The sequence below is a fragment of the Crocodylus porosus genome, unplaced genomic scaffold (assembly GCF_001723895.1).
Source record: "Crocodylus porosus isolate Cpor-Errol unplaced genomic scaffold, CroPor_comp1, whole genome shotgun sequence".
Classification (NCBI taxonomy): Eukaryota; Metazoa; Chordata; order Crocodylia; family Crocodylidae; genus Crocodylus; species Crocodylus porosus.
The window spans coordinates 55578778-55595359 of NW_017728949.1; the positions used below are offsets into that span (position 1 = coordinate 55578778).

A 16582-nucleotide genomic window follows, 5' to 3' on the forward strand; every position below is an offset into this window, starting at 1 on the left:
TTTTTTTTTTTGCATATATGCTTATATTTTTTGCATATTCACATTCATAAAAATAAACGTTGGATTTCTCTAGGAGCCTTTCAGCCCCATAAAATTTCACCTGAGTTCTTCAAATGGCTTTGGTACAATACTTGGTACTCATTATACTTTTCTAAAACTTGACATCTAATTCTCAGAAACGTTTAGCACCTGCAGCCCCTGTTAACTGCAGGGCAAGTTGTAGAAGACCATTATATTGTAAACTTTCTGGAGCAGAGACTTCAGAATAAAACTATGATCCCACAGAAATCATGGTGAGCTAGTATTGATTTTAATGGAAGGAAGCAGGGTAGATATGCACCTTTAATGGATTTTAATGAACCCAGGATTTTACCACCTGTCAGTCAGGTACCCTGTACATCCTGGGATGGAATTTAAACCCCCCCTTAAATAAATTAAAAAAAACAGAGGTAGCAGCCAGGACCCTCCAATGCCAGCACCATGGTGGACATGGCATCCACCTCCATTCCCCAGACTTGATCAAGCTCCCGAGTCCTACAGTCCATATGGCCTAGGGTCCCAGCATCCCTGCTGTATTGGTATTGCAGCAGAGTATTTAAAGTAGAGTGTAGCTTTGCCTTACCTATAAATCACAAAGAGCTGGTTTGATGGTAACATTACGGGATCATTTTTCTTCTTTCTGCATCCTAATAAGAGGATACTCACAGAAATCTTATTCTGTGGTATCTCAACAGCCTGAACCATCATAAAATGGTAATCTCAAGGTAATACTACCCACTTTTTTTCTAACAGATGGTGGAGCAGTGGTGCCATTAGGTATAATTACTTTTCACAGTCCCCTATGGGCATGTTTTCTACTTGTATATTAATGAAAACTTTGGTGGGATTTGAATATGTCTAATAAGTAGGCCTGTGCAAATCAGCAACTTTTCCATTTGGATTCAGCCGATTCATAGATTTGGATCGCTTTTCTGATTCGATTTGGCCGAATCAATTCAGAAAAGTTTTGGAGCCAATTCAGAGAGCTTCAGAGATTCGGCTTTAGAGTATAATGGGGAATCAATGAAATATCTATAATTTTTTTGGTTTTTGGCTGATTTCGATGAAACTTGTAGGGTGGTAGCCTCTGCTGAAGGATATGAAGCCTGCCACGTTTCAAGGTGATAGGTGCAGGGTTTTCTGGGAAACTGCACATCAAATTCCTGAAGGTAAAACTCATGTTACGTGTGTGTTAAGCCCAGTGGGGTGAAAACTGCAGGGATGGTAGCTCCTTCTGAGGCCACAAAGTTTGCCAGATTTCAAGAAGGTATGTACAGGGGATTCTGGGAAACTGCACCCCAAATTCTTGAAAGCAAATTTTGTGTCGTGTGTGTGTGTTAAGCCACAGTGGGGTGAAAACTGCAGGGATAGTAGCTCTTGATGAGGCCACAACGCCTGCCAAGCTTCAAGGAGATAGGGGCACAGGTTTCTGGGAAAATATACCTCAAACTGCTGATAAACAAAACTCATGACATAGGTGACACTGTGTGTGTTAAGGTACAGGGGGGTGAAAACTGCAGGGCTGCTAGGGCCTGCTTCAGCCACAAAGCCTGCCAGCTGCCAAGGAGATAAGTGCAGGGGGAATCTGGGTTCTGGGACCCAGCACCTCTGGCCTTAGGAAAGGCAAAACACATGACATGGGTGCTGGTGGGACTGTGTGTGTGTTCACGTGCACCCTTCCTGGTGCTGGGACCTCTGCACAATGCAGCAGTGTGCCCCCGTGAGTCTCCTCCTCCCCTACAGCCTCGTACCGGTCCACCACTGTAAACAACGGCAGGTCAAAATAACTTAGCTGGCTCAACACCAATAGCACCAGCAGCATCAAAGGTGCCCAGACAGAACTGTCACAGAGACTTCCTTGTTATAAAGGAGCTGACAGCAAGAAGTAAAGAAATTGTGCTGGATATATGTTACTCGTGGTGTGTGATGGCTTATCTTGTGTTTTTATGGTTATATGTTTATTATGAAAAAACTGAAACGGTTAGAAAAATATATCTTAGGAAGCTTTCAGGTTGAAAAACCCTTTGTCAGACTGAGGAAGTACCTGCAGTTGGCATGTTTCCTGCTCCTGGATGGAAGGAATAGTAAGCAAGCCAAAGGCTAGTCTGGCATGCAATGCAGGCAAGGCAGCAGGTAAAAGCGCTGCTACATCCCCCTTTACCTCTGCCCACCCCAGCCATATATTATTTTAAGATATACCAATAAGCAGTGCAGTTTTTCATAAATATGGTGTGGCTAGGGAAAACAGTGTTATCATCAGCAGATGTCACGAACAGCACAGGGGGAAAAAACCTGTAAAATGGGTTTCCATCGAAGAAAGTTTTGAGCTCAGTGCTGGGACCATGTTTAATAATCCAATGGAGTGCATCTCAGTTAGCTTCTTTCTTACCAGCAATAACCACAAATGCTTTTCCAAATACACCAAGATGGAATTTGAAAAAAAAAAGTAGAGGTCAGATTTAATAGGAGATGCCTGAATGCAATGGTTATATTTAGAGCTGAAATTTGAAAGGAAATACAAGGAACTAGATAGGATCTGATACAATGGGATAGAGGATTCAGAAGAAGCTCGAGTTCTCAATACTGTCAACAGGCACTGATAGTGCTCACCGTCACGCAAGTCTGGTCCTATTGTGAGGAAGGCTGCATAAGATAGCATTGGTAGCAGAGAAGGTGGCTTTTGCACAGAAATAACAAGACTGTGGAAAGAAAAATAACGGTGGCCTTAGAGCAACGACACTGGCCAATGTCCTAGGTTTTATTGCTAGTCTACTGTAAGCTTCCTATATATAACCTTAGCCTACTTTTCTCCTCCATCAAATGGGAGCAGTAAGGCATCCCTAATTCAAAGCAGTGTGGGGAGGACAAATTCTGCAATGTAGACACCAGTGCTTCATTTGTTTGAGTGGTTTTAACCTGGAGACTGTAGTTGTGCTTTAAAAGACATTTTAGTCAGAGAGAAACTGAGGTAAATAGACTCCAGCAGTGATAATCACAGCTTCTTACAAAAAATATCCCTGCATCTACATTGAGATCTTTGCTGAGATGACTAGAATGCATTCCAATAAACTGAACTGGCTCTTGAGATACAATGGGACATGGTTTTGGATGGCACCCTAAAGTGAAAGAGAACCAGCAGATTTATTTTCAGGTGGGGACATGATGGATTCATTATAGCAAGAAGGCATTTAGAAGCAACCTGAAATGAATACAACCCTGAATTTCAAACATGTTTTTTTCTCTGTTCCCCAACTTACAAATTTTGCCTGCCAGTTTCTGCATCAAGTTTGTGACTTCTAGGTCAGTTAGGACATATTGTAAAGAAAGCTATCCTGTTTGGATTTCAAAGGCTTCAAATGGTAGGATAGTCACCCTATTCCAATGTAAATTCTTTCAGGGATTAATTATCCTTACCTTTATCATCATCATTATTATTATTAATATGGAATCAAAACATTATTATTATCATCATTATTATTCTTAATAATAATAATAATAATAATAATAGCCTCTGTCCCTCCATCCATCCATCTGTCCAACCATCCAATTGGTTGAATTTGACCACATGTTTTTAACGTCTTAATAAATCCGTTGTCTAGGTTTGAGGTCACCAGTTTGGGTCATTATCATCACTAGATGACACTGGCTTGTGAATCTGCCATTCCAGCAGAGATCTGCTTCTCTTATTCTCCCATAATTACCATGAAGATACTTCTGTATTCAGAAAATGTGACGGAAAGCAACCTACGACTGCCTGTTGTCATGGTATAGCTGCAGTAGAGGTGGAGTGGAAAGCCTGGAATGTAGCTGAAGCCTCTTTCTAGAGCGACTCGCTGAAGTTAGAAAAATAATAGCTCTCCTGAATGCAGGACACTCATAATTACAACCTTCCTCACCTGGCTAGGGTAGCAGCAGGGAAACAAACTTGGCATACTGTCAAGAAGAAGACCAGAGGTTGCAATTATTTTGGATGTCTGGCTGGATGTTATTTAAAATCACCATGTCTGAAAGCAAGCATTCTTTTTCTGCCAATCACTTGGCTCTCATTCTCCTTCATGTCCCTTTCCTCTCACTTTTGGTTTCTCTGCTCTGATAAACCATTAGGTTACTTGACTGTGAAGACCTGAGGCTAAGAAGGAAAAAAAGAAAACCCAAAACAAAAGCCCTGCTTGGTTTCTGAAAGGAAACAATAGTAGTCTTGGCTGGTTGCTAAGCCTGAGCTGAAGTCAGGAATCTGGTTTAACTGAAGGGAACAAGAACAACTTTCTACTTTGAAGCTCCCATTTAATTTCATGCTAAGGCAAAGAAATGCATCTCGAGCTGTGTGTCCTTTCCAACATAATGTGCAAGATGTTCGATTCACAGTTCAGACCCTGGTGGGTTTCAGATTCAAATGCTCATTATGTATCAGGGGTCAGGGTTCTAACAGGGAAGTACAAAAGCAATCTTTAAGAGACAGGAAATTTCCAGTGTTCAGAAACTCTTTGCAAAACTCAGGGCCCTTTTAGCTCTTAAACAGGCAACATTAATTTAGAAGGGTTCAGAGCAGGGCTTGTGCTCCAATTTTCCAGCAGATAAAAAGCAATGCATGCTTTAACCTTGGAAATGTATACATTTACCCTGGTTGCTGCAATGAAATTAGGTTGGGGGGAAAAAAAAAGTTTCTCTTCCATGATCAAAACAATTTCTCAGTCTGAATCTTATTTTCTCGTTGTTCTGTGTAGTGCAGCCTCATGGCGTGTTGTTGCACAAAGCCCCATATAATGAGCAGTCCCAGAACATCACCAAGATGGCCTTGGAAAGAAACACCAACCGCTTCCAGTCTGAGGTGTGAATGACTGAACTAAGTGCTGGTTCAACTATTCAAGGGACAGGCACTTAATAAAAGTGGATTCTTATTATGCCCTTGTTTCTAGCTTGCTAGAGTGTTCTTGACAGCTCAAAACCCCTTCTTGATAATGAGTGGAAATCATAAACATTAGGTTCACATAACACATTTTTCCCCTTAGAAAATGTGATAAATAATAATAATAATAATAAAAAGATGAGCCAGACAGTTGTTCAGTTATAATGGTAACTTCGGCAAAGCATGTATAATAAAATAATGGACGAATAATGTATAAGAGTAATGGTAACTTCATGGTAAAGAATGATCATATCACTTATTCCAAACCCGTATATAAGGAATCATTCTTGGGACTCTCAAACTTGCAAATTTAACTTGGTAAAATTTCATTTTTCTCTACCTTGGACTTAATACAGTACTTCTGTTTTGCACTATTTTTTCATAGTTCTCCTCACACAATCTTTTTTTTAAAACCTGACCCTGAGTGTAAAGAAGCAGGGAAGACAAACCCAGCAGAAACTTATTAAACTCAACAATTCTGATTCATAAACTTCCTTTGTCTTCCCATTTCTGTTCTAATTTCATTTGGGATTTTCTTTCCAGGATGTTTGATCAAGCTTATATGATTGCTTTTGTCTTGTTTTTGCCTCCTAGGCTATTGTATTCAATACTGGTTGATTTACCTGTCTTCTCTAGTAGGTTTTGCTCTGAGATCTATGCAATTGCAGCTAAACTGCTCCTAGTACCCAGCTTTGTTCAGGTATCAGTGTGCTATACTATAGTCTGCAGGGTAGATGTACCATCAATAAACTGAAAACAAAAGTTTACAAAAATGTTGGATGGATAAGTATAAAATCCCATACAGCACTGCGATCAAAGCTTGTTGAAGTCAAAGGGAACTTTTCCACCAGCTTCAATGAGCTTTGGCTCTCTCACTTATAGAAATGTCAATGATAAGCTTGTAAGGAAATAGTCACCTTTTATAGGATGATCTTAGAATAGGTAGGAACATCAGGAATACTAAAGCCTAATTTTACTTCTCAGGGATGCATCTACATGTGAGCATTTACTGTGCAGTAACCAAAATTACTGTGCAGTATGGGCTCACAGATACACGTGCACACCCATACTGTGCAGTAAATATGGCAACTTGTTCTGATACCTGCCTCATTCAGGTATAAAGTTTACTCCCAATTAGTTACTGTGCAGTAACGCACATGTAGATGTCTTATTGCACAGTACCACTCTGTGTGTGGGCTGACTTGGGGCTAACTTTAGTCCCAAGTCAGTCCACATACAGTGTTAATGCACTTTAACGCCTGCACCTGTAGAAGCTGGCCTATTCCCATTTACTGCACAGTAAATTTAAGCTGGCATAAATGCACATGTAGGCATTCCCAGTTATACCCAGCAAACCAAATGCTAAGTTTTAGTACAGGCAATTCTCCAAAAGTCAGGGGGAGCCACAACAACCGAAAACTTTAGGGTATGGTCCACTGATTACAGTGAAGCCACATAAATACAACAAGAAGCAACACTTTGCACAGGGTGTTATTTTTATTGCGGAAGCCTGCTTCTTCCAGACCTCTTCTATGCTGGAAAGAAAATATGCATTTGAAATAAGCCCAAACTCTGCACTTACTTCCACCCCATTCAACTGCACTGAAGCCAAGAAGGCTGCAAAAAGTACCAGGGAACATAGATTACAGTTCAACAAATGTCTCTTGCTCCTCCCACTATTCCCATTTACCCAATTATACATATATTAACATAATTACCATTCTTCTTTATCTGCATCACAGTTGCAAAAATATCTCATATCCAGACAACTTTCTTCCAGTCCACATGCGCACTGCTGGACTTCAGGGAGAGACCCTCCCCAGTAAAAATGCTTCTCGTTGGCACGGCCAACCCACCAAGCAAACGGGATCCCATCTGGATGAAGCGGGAGACAAAGAAAGACAAGAGAACTGCAATTACATAGAGAAGCCAATAGGACTGTAGTGGGAGTCAGCCTTTTTGGCAGGCGCGCCATAAATTAGCACCACATCCTCCTCAAGTGCCATTCTGATCCCCTACCCTTGCCCGATCTTCTGCTCTGCTTTCTTCTCCTAGCCCTGTGCTCCCTGCTTTCTGCTCCCACCCTAACCTGCAATATGCCACACACAGAGGTTACCCATGCCACTTGTGGCATCAGTGTCACAGTTTGGTCACCTCTGCAGTAGTGAATCAAAGCAGGACTATAAGTCCTATTTCTACAGGTGGCCATGTTAAAATGTAACCAAATGCCCCTTATGGTACCCTCTGCTAAGATGCAAGTTACACAACATTCAACAAACACTGCTGTAACTCTCTTCCTTTCTGCAGAATACTTGGTAAGACAGACATAGCCAAATGAATTATATACACTTTTATTTTTTTATTTTGCTGCCCTCCTCACTTCATTTCCTGTCTGCTCAAGCTGACACCGAGCACAACCAGAAAATGGACATTTTATGATCTTGCTTAATGGTTTGAGGGAAAGATGACAGGTTAGCTAGATAGCTTAGGTTCCAATTGCTTCTCAAACTATAGAGCCTTGTGCTTCCCTTGTTAGTGGGAACATCATTACAATAGGTTAATATAGTCCATGGTAGTGGTTTGTACACTTTTGTTCAGGCCCTATTGGTGGCCAATGAGGTTATGGGAAGCAGTCTAGAGGTTGCTTTGCTCCTCACCCCCTTTTCAACTGAAGGTTGATGAACAGGGTGGTTCACAATACATTTTGAGGGTTGACAATGGTCTTTTGGGCCAAAGAGCTTTGGAAGCACTGTTCCACTACATCAAAAATAAGGTGCACTTACTAAAGGACATTTCCTCACCATAAGTAGCAGTGCACAATTGTACTAATAGACTAGTTTTTGGTCAGTTAAAGCAACACTGATTTCATCCCATACATAGAAAATCTGAGTTCTTAACAATGGATGATTCAAGCTTCTAGGAAGTGCACTCAATCTGCTTTTTCTTCTTGTTGTGGGTTTGATCCTGTTCCTACTGAAGTTAAAAGAAACAATCCTATCAGCTTCCATATGAAACAGAATTAAGCTACATATATTATATATGGGCGACACGTCCCCATGCAAGACTTCATAAGACACTGAAAACCCCTAAGTGAGGGATCAAGCGGTATACAAATTGTAGAAAAGATCTGCTAGTTTAGACTAAATTTCATTCTGTGCAGTTATATGTTTTACCCAAAGGAGCTCTGTGCTCATTTTTTCTAGGTAAAACCAAGATTATATTTGTTTAAAATTCATCATATTTTACATATCCGATATTAGGTATTAATGGATTCAGTAACAAGATTCAGGCATCGCAAAATCAGTGGATTAAAAACTTCCTAAGATTATCCTGCCTTTCAGCTCAGGCAACTTTTTGTCAACTTCTTAATCCTTAAATTAAGAAATGTAATCAGGTACAAATAATGGTAGATGGCAGAAGTTAGTGAAACAGCGCCGTGTTCCTAACCTTCTGAGCTCAGGAATTATGAGCTTCAGTACTAATATGAAAAATTAGTCTGTTCTTCTCTTTCAATGAAAATATTAATACAGCTTTTCCTAATTATGCAAGCAAGAACATCCAGAACATGAAATGCAACTAAGGTTAATTACAGAACGTTAGGGCCTAATTAAAATAAGTTTAAGATTAAGTCGGCAAAATTGAACTCGTATTTGTTTTTCTCTCAACCTCCAACTAGCATACTGTAAACTCTTGTAAATAAAAAAAACCCCCAAAAACCCTAGCAAGAGTAGCTCCAGTCTCATGACACCATTAATTAGGACCCGAGAACTTTGACCAATACCCAATGGTGCTAATTATAAAAACAAAACTCAAAATTGGAGGAGGATGTATCCTACTAAAAGGTGTATACTTAATTTAGCACTCATATATTCTTGTCAACATGTTTCACCTTGCATCTTGGATTCTCTCTGTTATTGGTGGTGAGGTTGGTTTAGGAAAAATCTGGATGATAACTAGACGATGTTACAACAGTTGATATAGTTATTGTTGGTGAAGAGGACTACCACCAGTGTGCTGGGAAATTACTTGGTACAGCTTTGTAGAGGGATGCTTATTCAATAAAAGGATAATTTGACTAACAACTGAAGTAGACATTACAGAGAAGTACTACATCTAATTAAAAAAAAGTGCTCATTCTGGGAAAAAAATATTTAGATACAAATAAATCCTCTGGGCTATCAACAGATAATGGTATGCGTTAATCAAAGTCAATCTGTGTCTTATTGCTTGTTGGCTGGTACCATTAAACGAAGGCATAATAGTGTGATAAACAGCCATCCGTGGGCATTAAGAATGAACATTTTTATAACATCTCCTTCACATTCTACTATATTTATTTTATTGAACTAAGCCAACCAAAGAAAAAAAAGATTTATGATGTAGACTCTCAAAGTGGTAGACGCATCATAGCTTGAGTCATTTAAAAGTAGTCTAAATTAAGCACTCCATAATATATTGCAGGAAACACTCTGGGATTGGCAAGGGAATGGATTATAAAACGCAATGTCTTTTGAAATTTTCTGTTTATGGGCTCGTATCCTCTTGCAAGATGAACAACAGTTTACTTTAGGGGTATTCCCTTTGAAAACAATTGCAGGGTCAGGAGACATCAGTCGCACTGAACTCTAGGTCCTGATTTAGTAAAACCCTTCAGCATAAGCCTAATATTAATCACGTGAATAATCACAGCACTATTCTGCCAGTACTTAAGTGGGTGGTAATACTCGATTTAAGTCCATGAGATTTAAGCAAGAACTTGGCTGAACTGGGGCCTTTGGCCTCACAAGAATATGAATGATCAACAATGGCGACAGAATGAAGCCTCTCCTTTGGCCATGGCCGTTTCTGATCTAAACACATTTCTAATCCATTCTAAAACATCCTTGGTTAAAGATTAGCTTGCTGTAGGTGTAACAAAAATACTAACTGTGAAATGCCGTGTTTCAATATCCATAGTGCTATAACTGTCATGTATTAGCTAGTCATTGCACCTTTGTTGTCTACAGTATATTAATATAATAAAAGCAGCCCCCAAATCTCTCCCCTAAACACAGTGCAAACACCACACTAAATACTTTCCTGCTGTACAGCTACTGAGGCCAACGGTGCTATTCCTGGGATGAATTTATCCCTGCAGGCCTGTGGTTTCATTGCTGAGCAGAATTCCACTTTAAATTTTCATGAGTAAAAGTCCACTCGTCCCAGAGCACCACCAGTCCTCCATTCAGTACTTCCGTACTGCATTTACCGAGGCCAGAACAGAGGACAAAAGCATATCATATCATATTACACTGAATACATTTTTTTCTCAGGTTATAACTGACAGAATTCACTCACGATGCACACATTAAAGGCTACTCTTCATAGGTAATGCTGAATGCAAAAACAGAAGCATGGGAAGGAGACAGTAAATATAAGACCCAAACCAACAGAGGAGCATGAGATTGAATTTCCTCCAAGAGCCTGTTTCACTATCTGCACAACTCCCCTTTCTTCATAGCTTAAACAAATCCATTAAAAGGCAATGATTTTCCATTTCCAGCAAAGCACTGGCAGTAACTATAACCCTGCCTGTATTTCTCTTGTCTGGGAGCCTTAACCAACAGCTGTCTGATTTATGTTATCGTTTTTACCCACGGCAGCAAATCTTCCTACAGAGAAAAACGTTGAGTACTCGCATGGCAAAAAGTGAATTTAAATCCAAGCATGGTTCTGAATAAAGGAAGAACAGGCCAAATGCTCACGAGCAAGCATGCGCGAACCCACCACAAAATTTCATGGCACGTGCAGTTGTATACGCCAGTTAGTTCTGCAGCGGTGCAAGCTACCACTTCAAGTCTACTATGCACCGGATGCCCAACATCTCATTGCAGTGTGGAGCTCACTGGGGTTGCTCATCTGCTACCTGCTGAGCTCTCCATACTAAATCTGTGCCAGCAGAAGTCAGATGGCAAAATCCTGAGTTCAGGCCATGGAGGCTGTGTCCATATGAACGTGAACGTTTGCTTCCTCGGGGACAAGCAGCAGTGGCACAAGGTGCAATGCTGCTACTTGTCCCTGGGGAATACCTGTGCCATGCACCCTCTGGCATGTGGCAGGTTACCCCGGATGGCATAGGGGAGGCTGGGACCAGCAACTGCGCTGGCTCTAGTAGCTTTATTAGGGATCCTGGGGACCTCATGGAGCTGCAGTCATGGTGCTCCTGCAGCTGGAGCATGGTTCCAGGTGGCCAGGCTGGTTTTGGGTGGTGCGCACCATCACCACATGCACCACCCTACTTTTTTTGGTGTGGGTTTTTTTGATCTCTCAGGGTCAAACCCCCAGCCCCCATGCTGCAAGGTAGCAGCATGGGAAAATGCCTGCAGGTGCAGCGTGTGGCACCACAGACGGGTCAGCAGTGCCACATACCGTGTGTCCACGCTCGTCTGGACGTGGCCAGAGAGGCCAACGGGAGGAGATGCCAATCATAGGACAGAGCTCTGTGGAGCTTCTTTCCAGTCACCCCTGGGTAGGGATGAGCACAGAGGTGTACTTGGTAGGATAGTTAACTGTTACCCAAAGGCTCTTTGTAGAGGGGTACTTTTGGGAAATAATAACGGCTTCACACATGTCCTATGCCCATACAATCAGCTTACAGAAAAGCCTCTGTCAAATTGAATCTCAGGTTGATCACCGGTATACACAGTTCATTCAGATTCAGTGCAACAGCCAGTATCTACGCAAATATAAATGCAAGAATTTCCTTTAAATTTGAATACAGAATTTCCTGTGTTACTAAGCAGTCTATGCAATTATATTTACAGGCAATCACTTAAAAACAATGAGTATTTCATCTGGATTTAGAGGAAAATTATTATACATGTAAATCTAAAGTGATATATATGAAACGGCACCAGATTTACCATGGCAGAAATTTACCTTTAGTTTTTAGGGCTGTCCTGCTAGAGTTAAACTGAAGCCACATATTTTTAACAGTATTACATTTGTCAAGCTTTGTTTCCATCATTTGTCAGGGTGCCTCATATTGCTATTACAAGCAAAGTGCAATGATGGAAGGAGAGCAAGATAAATGGAATCCAGCATTAAATTTCTGATCTGTTCAAACCTATTTTGTGTCTTCAATAATTGTACACCGTTAACACAAGGCAGGCTTCTAGGTTATCTGCATTAATGGGAAAAAGGCAATTAAAGGTCCTTCCAACCAATGCAGAAAACTAATTTATTATTAGCAGTCTTTTCAAACATGGGGACCTGTCTACATTGAAACAATGCTGTCCCAGCATTTGTTTCGTTACAGTGTTCTTATAATGAATAAAACTAGAGTAATTAGTAGTGGCATCGTGCTGGAGAAAGTGGATCCTGGGGTCCCACTGGATCTTTGGCAAAGGCTCCATAAGGGAGGAGTAGGGAGGCACCATCCTGCTTACCACACTATATATATGTGTTTTTTCTTATACAACAAAAAGATCCAAAAAAACCCAAAAGAAACAAACCAGAGTGGTAGGGAGGAGAATATCTTAAATCTATATTATTTTTCTCTTACTTAAATAACAAGACTACATCTCAGAATAGACACTACAAAGAGGAAACACTGATCTTGGAACTGGAGAAAGCGAACTGGGCTGATTCTGAGCCAAAGTACAGAGACAAGCACCGAAAACATCTGTTTCTACTAATACCCTTAACACACAATATCAAATCCTGGAGAAGGCCCACCTGACCCCCCCAGATGTTGCATAGAATAGGAAGTGCTAAAACAGAGCAATGCTGCCATTTAACAGCTGGTATGCTTTAACATATTGCGGTAGCGTCGTCCTTGAATCCAGAGGCCAAATTCAGTTCACTTAATCCGTGCGACTACTTCAAAAACAGGAAATCATTTTGTGAAATTTCAACTTTCTTTCTGTTCCTCAAGGTTTCACGTGGACTTATTTTCCAAGTTTTTAATGCTTTCTTTTACATACTATTTTACGGTACAATTGTTCAACCTGTCCTTTGCTAGGGATACAAATCCAGGACACAGAAAAAAGGGAAAAAAGCTGCAAGCATTTGAAAACAAAGTGCTATGGGAAATATTTGGTGCACTGCAAGAAAATGGAGTTTGGAGAAGGCATAATCACGAGCTGGTGGACCTGATGTCTTGAGCAAGATAAGAGTGCAGAGAATAAAACGCGCAGGGCATATCGCAAGAACTGATGAGAGAAGGCACGCGAGGCAGATTTTAGAAGTTGAGGTGAAGGGCATCAGGCCTCGAGCTGGACCAAAGCAAGAATGGGAAGATAACAGAGCAACAGATCTAGAACGGCTAGGTGAAGCGGTGACAAGATGGAAGGAGAATGCTTAAGATGGGGAGGAGATGCATGGTTGTAGTTAAGGTGGGTATAGCCCTGTGGGGGGAGGAAGGAGAGAGAGAGATTTTTAGCCAAAGTTTTGTTTTGCTTTTTATTTTTAAATCCAATTAGTCCTTTTGGAACTTTCTGTTCACCAAATCTCAACATCCAGTTAGAAAAAGGCAACTTTCAGAAAGCAAAAATATCTGCATTTTTTTAAAAACAGTTACAGTAAAGAGACTGAAGGAGATGACATGGAGAATGCTTATCCTGTCACTAACTTTTTGGGAAAAATACATTTTTAAAAAAGTTATTTTTAATGGCACTGCTATTTGCACATATATAGTTGAACCAGCTGTACAGTATTGGGCAAGTGGTTTTTTTATGGGTTTAAATGACAAGGCAGATCTTTTAAGGAACAATGGAAGCAATATCATATTAGGTTTTTCTGTATTAGCCAATGTCTGGGTTTTTTGGTTTTTTTGTTTTTTCCTTGGGCTCATATAACAAGAAAGAAGGATGCTCTTCTGTGCTTCTAACACTGCGTACGCAGTAGTGCAGCCCAATGGAGAAACTTGTACGGCAGTTCTGCAGCTGGACTTTTTCCACTCATGTTGAAGGCAGGGTAGATTTGCACTTTAGACTAACAAACTCAGAGATGCAGAAGCTCCTAATTACCAATCTCCAGTCATGCTGCCAGAGCTACACTGATTTCTCATGTGAGATTCTAGTTGCTGTTCCCTCACCAAGAAACGAGTATTGTAAAAAGCAAAGTGCATTCTTGTCCTGGGGAAAAAAAAATCCTAATTTGAAATACGAAAAAAAAATATCACTAAGAGTGTGGTCCTTCTTAGCAAAATGAGGTAGTTTTAACAGCTAAAATGTAAATTATTCAACTCATTTTCCTTCACATTATACTACTTTATGCCTTTTTAAAAATATATATATAATTTGATGGTGACATACTTGCCCCTAAATCCATGTTCCTTATTCCAGTGTATTTTTTACTAATAGAGGAAGAGCACAGACCATTTGCAGACGCTTCCTCGGCCCGACGAGGGGTGTTTGTGCCCGAAAGCTTGCTAAGAAGAATTTTTCCAACTATATGAGTGGGTCTAATAAAAGAAATTGGATTGTCTCAAAGAACCTTGCCTGCCAGTGTCTTTAGACCAACATGGCTTCAACCTACACCCTTGAAAATACAATGCCCATCAACACCATCATTTTTAGAAACAATCAACGCTGACTTCATCAGGAATAGCAGATGCTCCAAAATGATATTTTGCATTATGATGCTGCTCACTAACACTATTGAGGTGCCCAGGCAATTTGATTTTAGCTCTGGTGAGGTTCTGCTGTCCTTACTTCTAGGAAGTAGCATTTTATTCACAAGTGCTACCAGCCATCTCAGTGGAGCTATTCATAGAGCAAGATACTATTCAGCGTAATAGCAGCAGACTCCAGCCAGAGCTTTAACCTTTTTTGACAATATGAGAACAGTTTTAAGGGAAGGGGGTGGGAAGGAGATACTAATTTGCTGATAGTATCTGTATAATTATCCTGCTTTGCTGACAAGAGACAAGCCTGGCACATATATTCTCAGGTTGGAATAATCTTGTTCATTAAAAAAAAAAAAAGGAAGAAGAAGATAAACATACACAGAATTAATGCTTGTTTGTGTACTTATCTCTTTTGCAGAGAAAGTGCATGTCCCTCTGGATTAGCTATTATCACAAAGTGCTTTGTTCTTACCATAGTAGCTGTTAACATGTCATTATCCCAGAAGAGAGTGGCCCAAATGAAGGCAAACAAATGCAAGACCTTTGCCGTTTCTAGGCTTGAGAGCAGCCTAATAAGCAGAACAGATGAGTTGTTTGACAATCTAAAACATGGGCTGTGCTGCCCAAAGTGCTCTGTTGAAAATAAAATAATTAGTGGGCGCATCTACACGTGCAATTAATACAAAGCAACGAATACTGGTGCTTATCATGTTGTTTCAGTGTGCACCTGGGACTGCAGCATGTTGAACCGGGTCGGAGCAGCCCAGGCTGACAGAGGGTCTGGAGGGTCAACCTGCTACAGAGGGGCCGGCTGGGGCACAAGCGTGGTAGCAAGCAGGCAGCCCCTGAGCTGAAGTAACCTCATGTCCCAGCCAGCCCCGTCGGCATCTACACGTGCATTGCTGTGCACTAAAAAACTCTGCAACAGGATAGTACTTGCATTTACAAATACTACCCTGCTGTGGAGTTTATTATTTTACTGTAATCTAATACAGCGGCAAGTGTAGATGCTGAGGTGTTGGCTGCAGAGCTAATTAGGAAGCTCCGCAGTAAATGCATGATATTATAATGCTAGAGATAGGGTAGTAAATAAAATACAGATCTTAATCATCTGGGATGGCCTCTCTCAGAGGCTCAACTACAACTAAAAGACAAAAGTTTGCATCTCAGTTCTGTTATTTGGACTCGTCTTTCAAAGATATCATGCATTTGTATAGAGGCTTATGTCCAGGAGCACGCCAAAAATGCTTTGCAAACTGCAGTCTGCATTCAAGTTCCATTGACTTCATAAGACCAATTATATAAAGTTGCTTGGGAAATATTGTCGATACAGAGGGGGGCTAGACTATCACACAGGGAGAATGCGGTGGCCTTGCAGACTGGAGAAATAAACACAAGATGAAATGTAAAAAATCAGAGTGCAAAGTTTCGCACCTAGGGACTTAGACCAAGAACTTTGTCCCTCAGCTCGGGGGTCATCCACTGAAGGTGATGGAGGGTGAGAGGGAACCGGGAGTCAATACAGTTTCCAGGACAACTGCAACCTGCCCACGGGATGTAGCCATGAAACAGGTGAACGATATATACCAGGCAATGCATTTTCAGAAGAGATGGGGCACTGGTACAAAGCACCGGTGAGATCTCATGTGCAATACTGGGTACTCCTCAGGTCACCTAAGTTAAAAAAAAGGGTAATTAAAACTGGAAAGGAGGATTACAAGAAAGATTGGCCCAACAGACAATACATGTGTCTTAGGAGAGGAGATTACAGGAGCCTGACTTGTTCAGCCTAATACAAAGGCTGGGTCAATACACTTGCAGGACAGATAGGAGAACTCTTTAAGTTAAATGTATTGGGATAAGATGAAATGAGTATAAGCTAGTTCTGACTAACTTTAGACAGGAAATTGAGAGAAGGTTTCTACCCAGCTGAGGAGTGAAGTTTCAAAACAGCTTTCCAATTTTGGGGTAGCAAGGGCAAGGAACCTAATTTGTTTCAAGGTGGCATTTAATAAGCTCATGGAAGG

The 16582-nt window shown here is 40.8% G+C and overlaps 1 protein-coding gene across 1 annotated transcript in view; it reads right to left on the bottom strand.

Moving 5' to 3' along the window:
- Positions 1-16582, bottom strand: part of CNTNAP5 (contactin associated protein like 5) — a 442467-nt gene that overhangs the window by 66757 nt on the left and 359128 nt on the right. Inside the window, exon 14 of the mRNA XM_019554532.1 lies at positions 6664-6820. Coding sequence (XP_019410077.1) covers positions 6664-6820 — 157 coding nt within the window. The remainder of the gene's footprint in view (positions 1-6663; positions 6821-16582) is intronic.